Genomic DNA, 19,292 nt, shown 5'->3' with positions numbered 1-19,292 from the left:
TGTTTTATAAAATGTGTCTTTTTAAATACCGCTGTCCCTTTTTTTTTTCTCCACCAGCTGCATGTGTTTCAGTGATCACAGGATCTTCTCCTTCCCAGAGGCTAGTGAAGCTTAGAAAGAAAAAAAAACGCACTCGCGATGAAATGTTCTCCGAGCTCATGCTGTCCTCCCACACTGACAGAGCACAGACGAATGTGTGGAGGCAAATAATGTCAGAGTGCAGGAAAGCACAAAATGACCGGGAGGAGAGGTGGCGGGCTGAAGAGAGTAAGTGGCGGGCTGAAGAGAGGGCTGAAGCTCAAATGTGGCGGCAGCGTGATGAGAGGAGGCAGGATTCAATGCTGAGGCTGCTGGAGGACCAAACCAGTATGCTCCAGTGTATGGTTGAGCTGCAGCAAAGGCAGCCGGAGCACAGACTGCCACTGTAGCCCCTCTGTAACCAACCGCCCTCCTCCCCAAGTTCCATAGCCTCCACACCCAGATGCCCAAGAACGCGGTGGGGGGGCCTCCGGCCAACCAGCCACTCCACCACAGAGGATTGCCCAAAAAAAAGAAGGCTGTCATTCAATAAATTTTAAAGTTGTAAACTTTTAAAGTGCTGTGTGGCATTTTCCTTCCCTTCTCCACCACCCGTCCTGGGCTACCTTGGTAGTCATCCCCCTATTTGTGTGATGAATTAATAAAGAATGCATGAATGTGAAACAACAATGACTTTATTGCCTCTGCAAGCGGTGATTGAAGGGAGGAGGGGTGGGTGGTTAGCTTACAGGGAAGTAGAGTGAACCAAGGGGCGGGGGGTTTCATCAAGGAGAAACAAACAGAACTTTCACACCGTAGCCTGGCCAGTCATGAAACTGGTTTTCAAAGCTTCTCTGATGCGTACCGCGCCCTCCTGTGCTCTTCTAACCGCCCTGGTGTCTGGCTGCGCGTAACCAGCAGCCGGGCGATTTGCCTCAACCTCCCACCCCGCCATAAACGTCTCCCCTTTACTCTCACAGATACTGTGGAGCACACAGCAAGCAGTAATAACAGTGGGAATATTGGTTTCGCTGAGGTCTAAGCAAGTCAGTAAACTGCGCCAGCGCGCCTTTAAACGTCCAAATGCACATTCTACCACCATTCTGCACTTGCTCAGCCTGTAGTTGAACAGCTCCTGACTACTGTCCAGGCTGCCTGTGTACGGCTTCATGAGCCATGGCATTAAGGGGTAGGCTGGGTCCCCAAGGATACATATAGGCATTTCAACATCCCCAACAGTTATTTTCTGGTCTGGGAATAAAGTCCCTTCCTGCAGCTTTTGAAACAAACCAGAGTTCCTGAAGATGTGAGCGTCATGTACCTTTCCCGGCCATCCCACGTTGATGTTGGTGAAACGTCCCTTGTGATCCACCAGAGCTTGCAGCACCATCGAAAAGTACCCTTTGCGGTTTATGTACTCGGCGGCTTGGTGCTCCGGTGCCAAGATAGGGATATGGGTTCCGTCTATGGCCCCACCACAGTTAGGGAATCCCATTGCAGCAAAGCCATCCACTATGACCTGCACATTTCCCAGGGTCACTACCCTTCATATCAGCAGATCTTTGATTGCGTGGGCTACTTGCATCACAGCAGCCCCCACAGTAGATTTGCCCACTCCAAATTGATTCCCAACTGACCGGTAGCTGTCTGGCGTTGCAAGCTTCCACAGGGCTATCGCCACTCGCTTCTCAATTGTGAGGGCTGCTCTCATCTTGGTATTCATGCGCCTCAGGGCAGGGGAAAGCAAGTCACAAAGTGCCCTTACGCATGCAAAAGTTTCGCAGCCACTGGGAATCGTCCCAGACCTGCAACACTATGCAGTCCCACCAGTCTGTGCTTGTTTCCCGAGCCCAGAATCTGCGTTCCACGGCATGAACCTGCCCCATTAGCACCATGATGCATGCATTGGCAGGACCCATGCTTTCACAGAAATCTGTGTCCATGTCCTGATCACTCACGTGACCGCGCTGACGTCGCCTCCTCGCCCGGTATCGCTTTGCCAGGTTCCGGTGCTGCATATACTGCTGGATAATGCGTGTGGTGTTTAATATGCTCCTAATTGCCAAAGTGAGCTGAGCGGCCTCCATGCTTGCCTTGGTATGGCGTCCGCACAGAAAAAAGGCGCGGAACGATTGTCTGCTGTTGCTCTGACGGAGGGAGGGGCGACTGACGACACGGCTTACAGGGTTGGCTTCAGGGAGCTAAAATCAACAAAGGGGGTGTCTTTACATCAAGGAGTATTTCAGGCAGGACTTCACGGAGGGTTCCAATAAGAAATGGTGCACCTAAGTTATTGTTCTTATTGGAACAAGGAGGTTAACCTGGCCTCTGATTGATACATGGCTAGATTTACCTCGCTGCACCTTCTCTGTGAGTGACTGCAGTGTGACCTAGAGGAATGAGTCCCCTAGACAGGGGAGGAGGCAAATGAGTACAAAACAAATCTGGTCTATTTCTTGTTTTGACCCACTCCATCTATCTTTTACATCTTTGGCTGGCAGCAGACGGTGCAGAAGGACTGCATGCCATCCACATCTCATGGCTGCTCGGCAGAAGATGGTACAGTACGACTGCTAGCCATCCTCATCTCTTGCCTGCCTGGCAGAAGATGGTACAATACGACTGCTAGCAATCCTCATCTCTTGCCTGCCCGGCAGAAGATGGTACAGTACGACTGCTAGCAATCCGTATCGCCTGCCTGCTCACCATAAGACGGTTCAATAGGACTGACTGCAGGACTAAAGAGAATGACCTGGTCAAGTCACTCCAAATTTAGTCCCTGCGCCCATGTCTGCCCAGGCGCTCCCAGCCGACGTGGCCAGGAGCACCTCGGACACGACGAGGACAACTACCAATCATACTGCACCATCTGCTGCCAGAAGGCAATGGGTTGCTGCTACTGTGTAGCAAAGCCGTACCCCATCTGCCAGCACCCAGGAGACATAGGGTGACGGTTACCTGAGCGGGCTCCATGCTTGCCATGGTATGGTGTCTGCACAGGTAACTCAGGAAAAAAGACGCGAAACGATTGTCTGCCCTTGCTTTCACGGAGGGAGGGAGGGAACGGGGGCCTGATGATATGTACCCAGAACCACCCGCGACAATGTTTTAGCCCCATCAGGCATTGGGATCTCAACCCAGAATTCCAATGGGCAGCAGAAACTGCGGGAACTGTGGGATAGCTACCCACAGTGCAACACTCCGGAAGTCAACTCTAGCCTCGGTACTGTGGAAGCACTCCACTGAGTTAATGCACTTAATGCACTTAGAGCATTTTCTGTGGGAACACACACACTTGAATATATAAAACCGATTTCTAAAAAACCGACTTCTATAAATTCGACCTTATTCCGTAGTGTAGACATACCCTTAGAACTCCCATCTGGTATCCATAAGCCCTGTCGAACCCTTGCATCAAGATATCTTTGTACGAAAAAGCTCCTTTTTTTAGAAACAGTATTGGAAATTGAATGTCTAGTTCTTTCTCTATAAACCGCCGAATGAAGTTTCATTACTGAAGCGTTTTTATATTTATACTGTGAACTGGGGAACACTCTCTTCTTTCTCAAGTTCTTCCCTGTGATTTTTGAGTTTCTCAAGACAGCCCACATGCCACTATTGAGTGCCTTGCCCAATTCCACGCCTCATTGGAGCTAGCTCACTTAATTCTATTGTCCTAGTGCATTTTGTTCCACCCAAACCTCTCCCTAACCCCACCATTTGCACATCCTCCCCACCCTTGCCTTCACACCTTCTTCCATTGCTGGTCTCTATGTCTAGTGTAGTCTCTCTGAGCCAGGGCGCAAGCCTGTTCATCCACATTTCCTCAAAACTCACTTCTTCTATGCAGCCTGTCATCACCTGGCCTTGCTGGCTTCTACATGCAGGTGGTGTGGGAGCGGGGGTGCTCTCTTTGATCTACAAAGTCTTCATTTTTTGGGTCCTGTGTTATTTAGAGGCCATCTCTCTACTTATGTTTTCAGCCAGCAGTAGAGGCTTCTGGGACACTTCAGCTGACAACACCTAGCTTTGTAACTCTGAGGCTGGGGCATTCTCGTTGGGGCTCAGCTCTGGAATCTGCTGTCTCCCTGGCTCTAATATAGCGTAGTTCTGTTGTCTTTCAAAGTGCCTACAAGGCCTATCTGTTTACTCAGCCCTTGTATGAACGGGTTGAGAGCGTTTCTGTTTGTGTTCATTATCATTGGTTTAGTGGACTGCAGTGTCCCTCATTTTATTACTTATTGCAAATGTACCTTGAGGCTGGTGCGTGAAAGTCATAAATTAGCGAAGGGCTCTGTTTCCACAGCTGAAACATGTGTCAGTGATTTATAACACAATACTTTAATTGCAAAAAAACCCCACCACAACAAAAACCACTCACAATAAATCTCTACTGTTAACTGTGGTGAAATTCTATATGTTCCTATTCTCTCCTTTATCATGTCTTTCCCATACCCTCTATATCTGTCTCTCTAGATTGTTACCCCCACGGGACCTTGTTTGCTTGTAAGCATGCTAATAGCACTGCATGAAGAATAAAAATAGACAGGTTTCAGAGTAACAGCTGTGTTAGTCTGTATTCGCAAAAAGAAAAGGAGTACTTGTGGCACCTTAGAGACTAACCAATTTATTTGAGCATAAGCTTTCATGAGCTACAGCTCACTTCATCGGATGCATACTGTGGAAAGTGTAGAAGATCTTTTATACACACAAAGCATGAAAAAATACCTCCCCCCACCCCACTCTCCTGCTGGCAATAGCTTATCTAAGGTGATCACTCTCCTTACAATGTGTATGATAATCAAGTTGGGCCATTTCCAGCACAAATCCAGGTTTTCTCACCCCCTCTCCTCCCCCCACAAACCCACTCTCCTGCTGGTAATAGCTTATCTAAAGTGACCACTCTCCTTACAATGTGTATGATAATCAAGGTGGGCCATTTCCAGCACAAATCCAGGGTTTAACAAGAACGTCTGGGGGGGGGGAGGGAGTTAGGAAAAAACGAGGGGAAATACGTTACCTTGCATAATGACTTAGCCACTCCCAGTCTCTATTCAAGCCTAAGTTAATTGTATCCAATTTGCAAATGAATTCCAATTCAACAGTTTCTCGCTGGAGTCTGGATTTGAAGTTTTTTTGTTGAAGAATTGCAACTTTCATGTCTGTAATCGCGTGACCAGAGAGATTGAAGTGTTCTCTGACTGGTTTATGAATGTTATAATTCTTGACATCTGATTTGTGTCCATTTATTTTTTTACGTAGAGACTGTCCAGTTTGACCAATGTACATGGCAGAGGGTCATTGCAGGCACATGATGGCATATATCACATTGGTGGATGTGCAGGTGAACGAGCCTCTGATAGTGTGGCTGAAGTTATTAGGCCCTGTGATGGTGTCCCCTGAATAGATATGTGGGCACAGTTGGCAACGGGCTTTGTTGCAAGGATAGGTTCCTGGGTTAGTGGTTCTGTTGTGTGGTATGTGGTTGCTGGTGAATATTTGCTTCAGGTTGGGGGGCTATCTGTAGGCAAGGACTGGCCTGTCTCCCAAGATTTGTGAGAGTGTTGGGTCATCCTTCAGGATAGGTTGTAGATCCTTAATAATGCGTTGGAGGGGTTTTAGTTGGGGGCTGAAAGTGACGGCTAGTGGCGTTCTGTTATTTTCTTTGTTAGCCTGTCCTGTAGTAGGTGACTTCTGGGAACTCTTCTGGCTCTATCAATCTGTTTCTTCACTTCCGCAGGTGGGTATTGTAGTTGTAAGTGTAAGCAGTGTCAGGATGAGCTCCACCCTGACATCTGGTGGTGAGGTGTGGCAAGTTGTGGAAAAGAACTTCAGGGGCGGATCTCATTTGCATAGGCACACCCACCACGCCTAGAATGAGACCATAACTGCCCAAATGGTCACTTTGGCTGCTGTGGGATCCCCAGTGTCTCTGTTATTGGGGCAGGAAGAATAAATTGTTATTACCCTGATTATGGGAACTGTGCTTGGAACTGTACATGGCCTTTTGTTATGATGGAGGGATTCACCATCAACTACGTAGCACTCGCTAGGCAAGGGTCATGGGTTCCAAAACTGTGTGAAGGGAGAGAGGCTGGGGACAAGTATTAATACTTGGTGGCATGGGCCCCTTGGTGAGGGCCTTACATGCTAATTGCACTTTCTCCGCTGTGGAATATCAGAGCTAATTTTGATTTCATTAGAAGTCTAGTTATAGGCTGCTGAGCTCACTTTGGGCTGACAGTGCACCAGCACTGGGGCTCCCCTCCTACAAGCTGAATTTACCTAAGAGCTGAAATCACTGAGTGTTGTGTTAAGTAGTGGGGGAGCCTGAAGATATATTGTGGAGCAGTTTGCGGGACGGCTGGAGTGCCTTGCGGACCGGCTGGTGAAGCAGTTCGACGCGGAGCAGTTTGTGGATGGCAGGAGCTGCTTGTGGGTCGTGGAGCTGAGCGAAGGAGTTCGTGGGGCAGCTGGCGGAGCGGAGCGCAGCTGAGCGAAGGAGTTCGTGGGGCGGCTGGCGGAGCGGAGCGCAGCTGAGCGAAGGAGTTCGTGGGGCGGCTGGCGGAGCGGAGCGCAGCTGAGCGAAGGAGTTCGTGGGGCGGCTGGCAGAGCGGAGCGCCGCTATGGAGCTATGGGGCGGTCAGCTTCAGATCATGTAAGGTGCCTCTTACCCCCGTCCCATTTCCACCCAGGTTGGGAGGTAAAGCTCCGCAGATAAACTTTCGAACTCTGGGGCTGCCCTGACCAGGGACAGAGACTTTTTGGGGCATTGGACTTTTGGGACTTTGGGTGATTTGGGGTTGCTGGACTCAAGAACCAAAGAGAAAAGGGCATGCCCCAATTTGCTTGGGGTGGGTTTTTTTTGCTCATGGGTTGTGTTATGAATCCTGTTGGTGGTGTTTCCCCAACATAATGCCACATTGTTTCTCTCTGTTATTAAAAGGCTTTTGCTACACTCAGACTATGTGCTTGCGAGAGGGGAAGTATTGCCTCTTGGAGGCGCGCAGCGGGGGTGGTATATATTTGTCCCAGGTCACTGGGTGGGGGCTCGAGCCGGTTTGCATTGTGTTATTGGAATGGATCCCCTAGATATTGAACCCGGCCCTTGTTGCTGCCAACTCTGACGGGCAGAAGGGTTACATTTTTGGGGGCTCGTCCGGGATCGCCTGGGTCAGTACCCCTCGCAAGCACCTGTTGAGTGATCCACTACATTGGGAAACAATTTATATTTTTTTTTGTTTGTGCTTATATTTTGAGGAAATTACTGTTTGTATAATGGCTAATATGTCAGGTTTGTTGGGCCCTGGCTCAGCAGCTTCTAGCTCAGAGGCTGCAGCCTCGGCTGATGATTGGACAAAAGCTCTGGGGCAAACATTGGAAAAGGTTGTGCTGCCCCATGCTGAGTCAGACTCTTGTCGTAAGTTAAGATTATTTGCTGGGGAGGAGGAGTTTGAACCCTGGTTAGAGCATACCACTGAAATGCTGCAAGTGTGGGCCGTACCAGATGCAGAAAAGCGAAGATGCCTTATAGAGAGCCTTGGCGGCCCAGCATTAGATGTGATTCGCACCCTGAAGCTCATTGACCCTGGGGTCAGTGTGAAGGACTGCCTAGAGGCCCTTGAACACAACTTTGGGAGCATAGAGGGCCCTGAAGACAGCTACTGTAAGTTCCTTAATTCCCGACAACAAAAGGGCGAGAAGGCTTCAGCCTACATACAGAGACTGGAGAGACTGCTTCAGAGAGCTGTCATGAGGGGAGCAGTGACTGCTGAGCAGATGGATCAGACCAGACTGGCTCAAATTGTCAGAGGAACTCAGTATCAGAACCCGATTCTACTTCATCTCCAGCTAAGAGAACGATGGGAACATCCCCCAAGTTACTCCCAGCTGATAAAAGAGGTTCGAGAGGAGGAAGAAAGGCAGGCTGCCAGTGAGTTTTGGGAAGCCCAAACATCGGAGCCAGCCAGCACAACACCACTGCAAACAGCCAGTGTACTGATGGTGAGCACCAGAGAGCAACTTGCCCAACAAATGCAGGTCCTGACGGAACGGATAGCTGAGCTGCAAAGTACCGTTGACCGAGTTAAGACTTCCAGAAATAAGAAGCCTCAAACTGTGGCGATTGAGAAGCCCGCACTTAGAGCCACCATCCCCCCCAGGCGAAGGGGGAAAGGTCAATTCTTCTGCTACCGATGTGGTCAGGATGGACACAGTGCTGCCAAGTGCCGTAATGAAGAAAACCCCTCCTTAGTGTATGGAAAGCTGAGGATCAGTTGGGAGACATCCGGTAGCTGCCAGAGGGTCTGGGGATGGGGACCCCCCAGGTCTGCAGGATTTGAAGATTCCACCAGAAAAGACTGTCCAGCTGGGATCCCTGCAGGACTGATAGGGCCTCGAGCAGAGGTCATGGTGAGAATCGAAGGGGTGGAGTGTAAAGCAGTGCTTGACACTGGATCTCAAGTGACTATTATATTTCAGTCATTCTACCAACAGATGCTTAGGCACCTGCCTATACAGCCACTGACTGGCCTTGGCCTGTGTGGCCTCAGCATGGATGAATACCCCTATCAAGGGTATGTCATAGTGCACCTGGAATTCCCAGAGGAGGTTGCTGGGGTAAGAGAAGAGGTAGACACAGCTGCCTTAATATGCCCTGACCCTAAAGGGACTTCTGATGTGTCTGTACTGATAGGGACCAACTCCAGTCTCTTCAAGGTACTCGCGGATTACTGCAGAAGGGGGGCTGGGGACCAATACCTGAATACCCTGATGATCCATACGCTTTGTGCTGAAGCCTATAGGAAAATTGAGAGCGCTAAAAGGGACACATCTGAGCTACCGCTTGGGGCACTGAAGTACGCGGGCACGACCCCCTTAGTAGTGCCTGCAAGGACGGAGCAAGAAGTGCTTGTCATGAGTACCTGTCTGAAAGGCAGTAAAGGGACGTTAGCAATGATAGAGCAGCCGATGGGAGGAGAGCTCCCTGAAGGAGTGCTGGTCCCCAGTGGAGTCATAACCCTACCTGCTGAAGCCCAGGAAAGGGTGACTATACTGATTGCTAATGAAACGAGTCGTGATGTTGTTGTGAAGCAAGGACAAAAGATAGCAGACCTCTTTGAGCCTGAGTTGATTGTAAAACCCCAGTGTGAAACTCAAGTTCCGACAATAGACCCAGCAAAGTTTGACTTTGGAGATTCACCAGTGTCCGACGACTGGAAAGATCGCCTGAGGAAGAAACTTTGTGAAAGATCCAAGGTGTTCTCACTGCATGAGTGGGACGTGGGATGTGCAAAAGGAGTAGAGCACAATATCAGACTACATGACTCTCGACCTTTCAGGGAGAGATCTAGGAAGATTGCTCTCTCTGAGATGGAAGATGTGCGACATCATCTTCAGGAGCTGGCTGCGAATGGCATCATTACAGAGTCCCGCAGCCCATACGCCTCACCCATTGTGGTAGTCCGCAAAAAGAATGGGAAAATCCGGATGTGTATTGACTACTGCACCCTAAACAGCCGTACTGTGGTCGACCAGTACACTATGCCTCGAGTGCAAGATGCCTTAGACTGTTTGCTGGGAAGCCAGTGGTTCTCTGTGTTGGATCTTCGAAGTGGATACTACCAGATCCCTCTGGGAGAAGAAGATAAGGAGAAGACAGCCTTCATCTGCCCATTAGGGTTTTATCAGTTCGAACGCATGCCCCAAGGGATTTCTGGAGCACCTGCCACCTTTCAACGTCTCATGGAGAAAGTTGTGGGAGACATGAATTTACTGCAAGTGTTAGTTTATTTGGATGACCTGATTGTGTTTGGAAGAACCTTAGAGGAGCATGAAGAAAGACTTCTTAAAGTGCTTGATAGGTTGGAGGATTATGGTCTGAAGCTTTCAATTGACAAATGCCAGTTCTGCAGAACCTCAGTGAAGTATGTGGGTCACATTGTGTCCCAAGAAGGTGTAAGTACTGATCCTGATAAAATAGAAGCACTCACTACATGGCCACGTCCAAGTAACTACAGAGAACTCAAGACCTTTCTTGGATTTAGTGGCTACTACTGCAGATTTGTGAAAAACTATGCTACGATTGTAAAGCCTCTGAATGATCTTACCAGGGGACATCAGTCCAGCAAGAACAAATCTAAGACCAAGAATAAGGGGAGGTCCCCAAAGCCTCCTGTGCAGAGACACAATGGCCCCTTTGCAACATTTGGGCCACGGTGGGATGAGAGATGTGAAAGGGCTTTTCGAGAAATCATTACTTGCCTAACTCATGCTCCAGTCCTAGTTTTTGCTGACCCAAGCAAACCATTTATCCTGCATACTGATGCCAGTTTGGAGGGTCTGGGAGCAGTCCTGTACCAGGAAGTGGAAGGCAAATGTAAACCTGTAGCCTTTGCCAGCCGAGGATTGTCTGATAGTGAAACTCGCTATCCCACCCACAAGCTGGAATTTTTGGCCTTGAAATGGGCCATCACTGAGAAATTTCGAGACTACTTGTATGGTGCTCAGTTCCAGGTGTGGACAGACAACAATCCACTGACTTATGTGTTAACAAGTGCTAAGCTGGATGCTACAGGGCAGAGATGGGTGGCCGCCTTGGCTAGCTATGAGTTCAGCATTCAGTACCGATCAGGGAGAAGCAATGTAGATGCAGATGCATTGTCCAGGCGTCCGCAGGCTCCAGAAGTTGCTGTGATACCCACAGATGGAGTGAGAGCTATTTGCAGTGTGAGTCGCCGAGAGCCAGAGGCCCGTGAGGGCCTTCAGGGATGTGTTGCAGAAGCTTTGGGCCTGCCCCCTGAATGCATGCCTTCTGCTTCAGTGAACTATATTGCATTAGACCAATCTCCTTTGCCCATGCTCAATGCGGCTGACTGGCAAGAAGCCCAGCGGCAAGATATTGACATTCGTGATACACTACTTGCCAAAAGGGAGGGGCGAAGCCCAGCTGCGGTTGTCCCACCTAACCCGGAGGGTAAACTACTATTGAGAGAATGGACCAAACTAAAACTGATTCAGGGAGTGCTACACCGAATGACCACTGACCCTTTACAAAAACAACGAGCACAACTAGTACTGCCAAAAAAGTACAGAGCCCTGGCCATGAGGGCCCTGCATGATGACTTTGGGCATTTAGGGATGGAGAGGACCCTGGAACTTATTCGTAGTAGGCTCTATTGGCCCCGAATGGCTGAAGATGTTCGCAGGAAATGTGAGACTTGCGCTCGATGTGTTCAAAGGAAAACTCTGCCCACGAGGGCTGCATATCTCAAGAACATCACCAGTAACAAACCTTTGGAGTTGGTATGCATTGATTTCTTGTCTGTAGAGGTAGACAAGAGGAATGTTGGAAACATTCTAGTAGTGACTGACCATTTTACACGGTATGCACAAGCATATCCCACACGTGATCAGAGGGCCACCACTGTTGCTCGAGTACTGTGGGACAAATATTTCTCAGTCTATGGATTCCCGGCTCGGATACACTCTGATCAGGGGCGGGATTTTGAGAGTCACCTTCTGAAGGAGGTGCTGAAGATAGCAGGAATTAAAAAGTCTAGGACAACGCCTTATCACCCCCAAGGTGATCCTCAGCCAGAGAGGTTCAATCGAACCCTATTAGATATGTTGGGAACTTTGCGACCAGAGCAGAAGGCAACCTGGAGCCAGCATGTCGCATTTCTGGTGCATGCCTACAATGCCACAAAGAACGATGCTACGGGAGTCACCCCATATCTCTTGATGTTTGGGCGAGAACCAAGATTACCCATAGACTTGTGCTTTGGTGTATCAGAGGATGGAGATAGCTATGAAACTCATCAGCAATATGCATCCCGAATAGGAGAAAAGCTGCGGGATGCTTATCGCTTAGCTACCGCTGCGGCTCGGAAGAACGCAGACCGCAACAAACATCGATATGATGCTAGAGTGCGTTCGCAGGAGCTCCAGCCGGGGGACAGAGTCCTGCTGCGAAATTTGGGTATTGCTGGCAAACACAAGATAGCTGACAGATGGAAGGCAATACCTTACCTGGTGATGGAAAAGCTGGGAGATCTGCCAGTCTACAAGATCAAACCTGAAGACGGTCCAGGGCAAATAAAGACGGTGCATAGAAACCTTTTGCTCCCTGTGGGGGAATTGGTAAGCACCCCTTATGAGATGGACCACGACAGGGCCACCGGGCAGAACAGAGGTGCTAGACCAAAGCCGCCATCCAACACAGACAGTGGGCCCCCTGCAGCTAACTTACCCCTATTCTGCATATCTGAGAGTGAGTCTGAGGAGGAAGACACAACCCTGGTGTATCCTGGGATGGAGACAAGATTTCAGTCTCGATCAGCTGAACCAAACGAGAGTTTTCCCTCTTCCGCCCTAAACCCAATGGCGGAACTATTTAGGCCCCTTTCTGATACCCCGGTACTGCTGAAGAGACCCCCCTGTGATGACACACACAGGTTATTGGACAATGGGGACAGACAGGTAGAGGATGTCCTGGGCACCTTGGACCATCCAGCATTAGAACTAGGAGTGCAGGGGCCTACGCCAGGGAAGCCTCTCCATCCGTCACTCAAGAGGATGTTCCCCCTACCTCGGCAACAGAGATTCTCAATACACGAGACAGGGTGATAAGACCAGTGAAACGGTTAACTTATGATGCACCTGGGGTGACTAGTGAGGAGCCAATACATTTAGCACACAGGCTTGTGGAAGCTAAAGTGGGCTTCCTGAGGCCCTTTGGAGGAAACCAATGAGTTGGTATAAAGGGAGTGTGATTTGTCGGGACGACAAAGTCTCGGCTGGGGGGAGGATGTAAGCAGTGTCAGGATGAGCTCCACCCTGACATCTGGTGGTGAGGTGTGGCAAGTTGTGGAAAAGAACTTCAGGGGCGGATCTCATTTGCATAGGCACACCCACCACGCCTAGAATGAGACCATAACTGCCCAAATGGTCACTTTGGCTGCTGTGGGATCCCCAGTGTCTCTGTTATTGGGGCAGGAAGAATAAATTGTTATTACCCTGATTATGGGAACTGTGCTTGGAACTGTACATGGCCTTTTGTTATGATGGAGGGATTCACCATCAACTACGTAGCACTCGCTAGGCAAGGGTCATGGGTTCCAAAACTGTGTGAAGGGAGAGAGGCTGGGGACAAGTATTAATACTGGTGGCATGGGCCCCTTGGTGAGGGCCTTACATGCTAATTGCACTTCCTCCTCTCTCCACTGTGGAATATCAGAGCTAATTTTGATTTCATTAGAAGTCTAGTTATAGGCTGCTGAGCTCACTTTGGGCTGACAGTGCACCAGCACTGGGGCTCCCCTCCTACAAGCTGAATTTACCTAAGAGCTGAAATCACTGAGTGTTGTGTTAAGTAGTGGGGGAGCCTGAAGATATATTGTGGAGCAGTTTGCGGGACGGCTGGAGTGCCTTGCGGACCGGCTGGTGAAGCAGTTCGACGCGGAGCAGTTTGTGGATGGCAGGAGCTGCTTGTGGGCCGTGGAGCTGAGCGAAGGAGTTCGTGGGGCGGCTGGCGGTGCGGAGCGCAGCTGAGCGAAGGAGTTCGTGGGGCGGCTGGCGGAGCGGAGCGCAGCTGAGCGAAGGAGTTCGTGGGGCGGCTGGCAGAGCGGAGCGCCGCTATGGAGCTATGGGGCGGTCAGCTTCAGATCATGTAAGGTGCCTCTTACCCCCGTCCCATTTCCACCCAGGTTGGGAGGTAAAGCTCCGCAGATAAACTTTCGAACTCTGGGGCTGCCCTGACCAGGGACAGAGACTTTTTGGGGCATTGGACTTTTGGGACTTCGGGTGATTTGGGGTTGCTGGACTCAAGAACCAAAGAGAAAAGGGCATGCCCCAATTTGCTTGGGGTGGGTTTTTTTTGCTCATGGGTTGTGTTATGAATCCTGTTGGTGGTGTTTCCCCAACATAATGCCACATTGTTTCTCTCTGTTATTAAAAGGCTTTTGCTACACTCAGACTATGTGCTTGCGAGAGGGGAAGTATTGCCTCTTGGAGGCGCCCAGCGGGGGTGGTATATATTTGTCCCAGGTCACTGGGTGGGGGCTCGAGCCGGTTTGCATTGTGTTATTGGAATGGATCCCCTAGATATTGAACCCGGCCCTTGTTGCTGCCAACTCTGACGGGCAGAAGGGTTACATAAGAATGCTTGATAGAGACAAACACCTACAAGATCTCTGTCTGAGGGGTTGGAGCAAATGCGGTTGTATCGCAGAGCTTGGCTGTAGACGATGGATCGTGTGGTGTGGTCAGGGTGAAAGCTGGAGGCATGTAGGTAGGAATAGCGGTCAGTAGGTTTCCGCCAAGCTCTGCAATACAACCGCATTTGCTCCAACCCCTCAGACAGAGACAAACACTGACAAGATCTCTATCAAGCATTCAAACCTGGCATTCAATGTAATCCAGGGTGCCTGAGAATCACCAATTACTCCTTTTGTGGCATTTGGAGGTGGAAGAGAGAGAATCTGGTGTGATTCAGAGACCCAGCAACTTTAATCAGTGAGGTGGAGTACTGGCTGCAGATCAAAAGATAGATGAGTCAGGTAAGAAGTCTGCATTTGGCTTGAACCCAATGCCTGTTTGCCTTGGCACACTCTGAGTGCATGTGGGCCAAAGACAAGAAGAGTTGAGGGAATCCTGTCTGCAGTGCAGCGCTGGCTCCCCATGGGTGCAGAACCCTTGTGGAGCGCACTCTGTCAGCAGAGTCATGTGGGAGGCAATCGAACCCCTGACAGGTCTCTACAGTGTTTTGCCCAAGTTCCTGGCTTTTCATGTCACACCTCTCCATTTGCCCCTCCCCCCCACTGGCTCCTTACAAAGCGTTTAGTTTTTCAGGACACAAAATGGCGTAAAGCTGGGCTTGAAAAATTGGTCTAAGTGAAATGAATGGGGAGCGATGGTGGGTAGGGCTGGGAAATTGTCCTAAAAGACTGGCCTCGGTACTCAATTCTCCCACTACTGCATTTGGAGATGGAGGGGCAAAGGTGGGCTTTCTGCCTCCTGTGTTCTGGGGCTGTACAGGGACTTGCCAATGCACATTAGACATTGCCGGGCTGCTCTAACTCCATGCACAGGTTGCCCTAGCCTCCTGTGGGAAATTGAGAATAGCTAGAATGCAGCAGCAGTCTGGCCTTGCCTCTGGAACGCCCTTTGTGCCAGAAGGTGTGAGGTGGGTCAGGCTCAGAAACAGCCTTCTGCCAACTCGATGGCCTTTGGGGAAACCCTTTATGCCATGGATGGGGAAGAACTGCTACCTTTTGATGCCCTTTTGTGCTGGTCGCATAAAGGAGATGAAAGTAATGGACAACCAGGCTGACCAAACTGGAGATGTGTGGGTTATTTGTGTGTAAGTAACACAATCTAAGGGCCCAAGCCTGCATGACTGACCTCAATGAAAGTTCTGCCATTAACCACAGTGGTGCAGGATTAGGCCCTAAATGCATCTCCTCTGCAAATGTCTAGGAACCTTAATCCTATAATTACAACAACAAGACATGCAAATGCATGCAGAGCCAGCTCATATCTCTGGTATAGAACAAGTGTTCCCTAAAGGTAGGATTGGGTGGGCCTGTGAAGTGTTTGGGCCTGAGAGCTAGGAAACATCCCCAAAGCCATGCTGACTCAAGGACCGGACAACAGAAGTTATTCATCGGGAAAGGCAGCGAGGGGACCTTTGACAGCGCCAAACATGTTCATCCTCTCCTGGAAGGAACAAGAAATCTTTCTTCCCTGGAGCAGGGCTGGAAAGAATGTGAAGGCAACTTAATTGAACACAGGAAGTTCACTTGAAGGGGAGAACAGCACTGAGAATAATCTTTCATTACGGAGTAAGGCATAATGAGGCCCGGCACGGTCATCCACTGGCAGCACGTCACACTGCCACAGATGGGGTCAGAAACTGGGGGTCCCAAGGCTCAACTCCTGTTGTCTCGCAACACCTCTCAGGCACAATGGCTCCTGGAGAGCATCCTGTAACCCTCCAGCCATACCTTTTGGCTGATCTAGTGCTGTTGGCCTTACTCCAGGTGACTTCTACCAGTGCTCTGGCTCTGTGCCCATGGACTTTCCAGGCCCCAAATGCCTCCCCAGTGACTGTGCTTAAGCAATTATTTTTGTTTTCCTAGGTGGGGAATCTGAAAGTATTATGACAAATTTTCAGCCCTATTGCTTACATTTAAATGAAAAGAGTTAAAGAAAGCTGACATTGGCACAGATGCTCCTAACATCAGTGCCTGCATTTTAGAGGTGAAGAAACTGAGATGGTGGGCTAAATTCCTTCCTACTGTAACTCCACTGAAGTCATTGCAGGGATGACTTTGTCCACTCACTAAGTGAAATGTATCTGAGGCACTATGGCCTATTGGATTACGTAGGCAGTTTATTTAGGCAATCTCAGTTTTGATTCTGACCTTTGGACAAGTCATGTTTCTCCTCTGTGTAGAATGGGGGATTAGGCTATTTACCTGCTTCAGAGGGACTGGTGAGGGGAAATTTGCCTAGTGTTTGTTAAGTGCTGTATAAGTTCAATGTGTTAATGAGGCCAGTCTGTTGGAGCAATGTGTTCCCAAGGCTAATTTCTTCTATATAAGACCTAACTTTCCTCCCACTCACAGTAGCGTAAATCAGGAGTAGAGCTCCTAAACTCAGAGATGCATGGGTGTAAAACTAGTGTGACAGCAGAGCTGGATTCTGTGGGCACTCAGCCTTCACCTTCCTTGACACTGCCCAAGTCTGAATTGTCAAGGGCTTTTTCTCATGCTTTACTGCCAAAAAGATTGAGTTTCCCTGAACTTTTACCTAAGCAAACCTCCTGCCAAGAACTGTGGAGGGTCCAAAAATCACACAACACAGAGAGGTGGAAAAATCTCCATTTGTTTAACTCCACTCTACTAATGCTCCATAGACTGGCCTAAGACTGTGTTTGGGCTGCTTTGTTTTTCTTTCCAGCAGCAACTCTTGCCCTACCTAAACACACACACACACCTATTCCTCATTCCTTTCCCCTGGTCTCTTTTCCATCTTCTGAAAAAATGAAATATAAAACCAAGCAGCCAAAAGCACTCAAATTCCTATTCTGGAATCAGTGCCTGCCCCGAAGCACTGTCACTTACATTTGTACAATACCTAGCACAGTGGGGCCCAGCCCTGTTGTGGCATTTAGGTACAACCACAACATAATCTTTTAATGATCAATACACTGTGGGGTTGCCTACGGTTTCTCAGTGTGCTGCTTGCCATGGGAACCTATGGTGACAGCTTCTTCTGCAGACCTGGCCAATTTATACAGCAGGATTAGACACTTGTAGGAGCAATAGTAGCATCGATGGTTATGCAAATACAAAACAGTATGGCAGCTAGGCCAAATAAATGAACAAACAAAACTATCAAATTCAATAACTCAACTGAGTGTACAATCCAAAGTTCACTTTGCTTCGGATTTTATTACTCTTTCAAAGCAATCATTCCAGTAACTTGCTGCTGTTGTTCCAATACTGGAAATACTGTTTTTAAATGGGCAATAAAATGTCAACAACTGGACTTTGGCTTACACCGATTGTGGGAGTTTGGGAAATGAAACTTTTGCAAAAGAATCTTAAGCACCTGGAGTGTGTGTGTGTGTGTGTGTGTGAGAGAGAGAACTTTGCATAGCTTTGCATAGCTATAGCACCTTTATAATTTCAACATTACTCCTAAGAGCTATTAAAGTGCTGTGCTTTGCATATGATTATACTGAGCTCACTATTAATGGTGTTAAGGAGCCACAGAGCACAGGGGTTTTTTTTTTTTCAGGCTTGACAAAATTTATTTTTCATTCATTTCTTGCACTTGAAGTATTCTTCCATGACATCTTTGGCCTGAGATTCCTTGCCATAGTCTCTGACAACCACACAGCTGCAGCCCACTACTTTGAGGGGTTTTCCTTCTCTGTCGATTTTGCGGAGACCTACCCACTCACCCAGTTTCTTGTTGTCATCAACTTTTATCAAGTTGATCTGGTGTTCTGCACAAAGGGCTTCAACCAACTTTACGTACATGGGTTGGTCGCAGTTTGAAGCAAGAACACAAAGTTGGGCTTGGCGTTTGTCCAAGGCTTTGGCAGCTTCAGGAATACCACGAGCTAAGCCATCGTGGATGAGTGCAGTCTTCAGCACTTCTTGCAGCGCGGTGTTAACATCCATTACACCTCCAGCAGCAATGCCTTCCTCGGCCATGGTCGGTTGGGGGTTGCTCCTGCCCGGGATTTGCCCGCAGCCTCTACGAGTCACCAGCACAGTTGTGAGTCAGGCAAATCAAGCAGAGAGCAGTTAAGTGATTTGCTCAAGGTCTCACTGCAAGTCAGTGATAGAGATGGAGACAGAACCCAGGTCTCATGTTTCCCAGGATATTACACCATAATTTCATAGAAAAAATGGCTTTCTAAAATGATGGAACCACATCTGGGCACACGTTTTCTTCTTCTCAGAGAGAATGCAAGCTGTAATCAAACTGTAACTATAGCACTCATTACCTGTGAATGGTAGAACCCTCTCCCTCTTTTCATATTTTCTCTACTCAGCCTAAACTTCTCTCTTTCACCCACTCCTAACTTTATCCCTGCTCTCATCTGGCCTGTTATGCTTGGAAAAGCCTCCCAGTTCATTTCTGCCAAGTGCCTTCAAACCTGAAGAACAAACCTGTTCTGTGAAGTGTTCCAGCTAGCCACACCACTCCCCACTCTGGTATTTTTTGGTGTTGTCTTGTAAACTCTTTGGGACCAGGAATGTATTTGTTGTGGAGTCTTTGCCAGCACTTACAGGACAGTGGGCCAGACTTCCAGCTTAACATGCAACCCAGTTCTTTTCTTTTGGGGGTGCACCTTTACACCAGCATATTTTACTTTTCAGTGACATGTTATGTCTAACTATTACTTGCATCCAGAATTCATGATGAGCTTGAGTGTTTGTGAGCATAAAACTGCATCCACAAAAATGGATGCTGTCACTGAAAATCTGGCCTTGAAGTTAAACTTTATCAGCGAGGAGAGTGATCTGCTCTTTGCTGTGTACTGTATGAACAAGCACTGGACAGATCACCTCATCTTCACAAAGATCCAAATGATCTCCTGAGTTCAAATGCTCTAGGGTTTTTTTGTCAATCTATCTAGTAAGCTAGAAAACTGACTAATTTCCCCAGACACCTATGAACAGAGCAATATAGCCATAATACCCTGATCTTATTTTGGCACTAGCTCATTGTACATAACAAGCTGTTGAGATTAA

The 19,292-nt window shown here is 48.7% G+C and overlaps 1 protein-coding gene across 1 annotated transcript; it reads right to left on the bottom strand.

Annotated features, from left to right (window-relative positions):
• Nucleotides 1–17,808: 17,808 nt before the first annotated feature.
• On the bottom strand, nt 17,809–18,297 carry LOC125620681 (small ribosomal subunit protein eS12-like). Its single transcript, XM_048816718.2, has one exon. The coding sequence runs from the start codon at nt 18,243–18,245 to the stop codon at nt 17,847–17,849; it is 399 nt and encodes a 132-aa protein (XP_048672675.2). The 5' UTR covers nt 18,246–18,297; the 3' UTR covers nt 17,809–17,846.
• Between the last annotated feature and the right edge of the window lie 995 nt (nt 18,298–19,292).

The sequence above is a fragment of the Caretta caretta genome, chromosome 1 (genome assembly GCF_965140235.1).
Source record: "Caretta caretta isolate rCarCar2 chromosome 1, rCarCar1.hap1, whole genome shotgun sequence".
NCBI lineage: Eukaryota > Metazoa > Chordata > Testudines > Cheloniidae > Caretta > Caretta caretta.
This window is presented reverse-complemented; position numbering and strand designations above follow the sequence as displayed.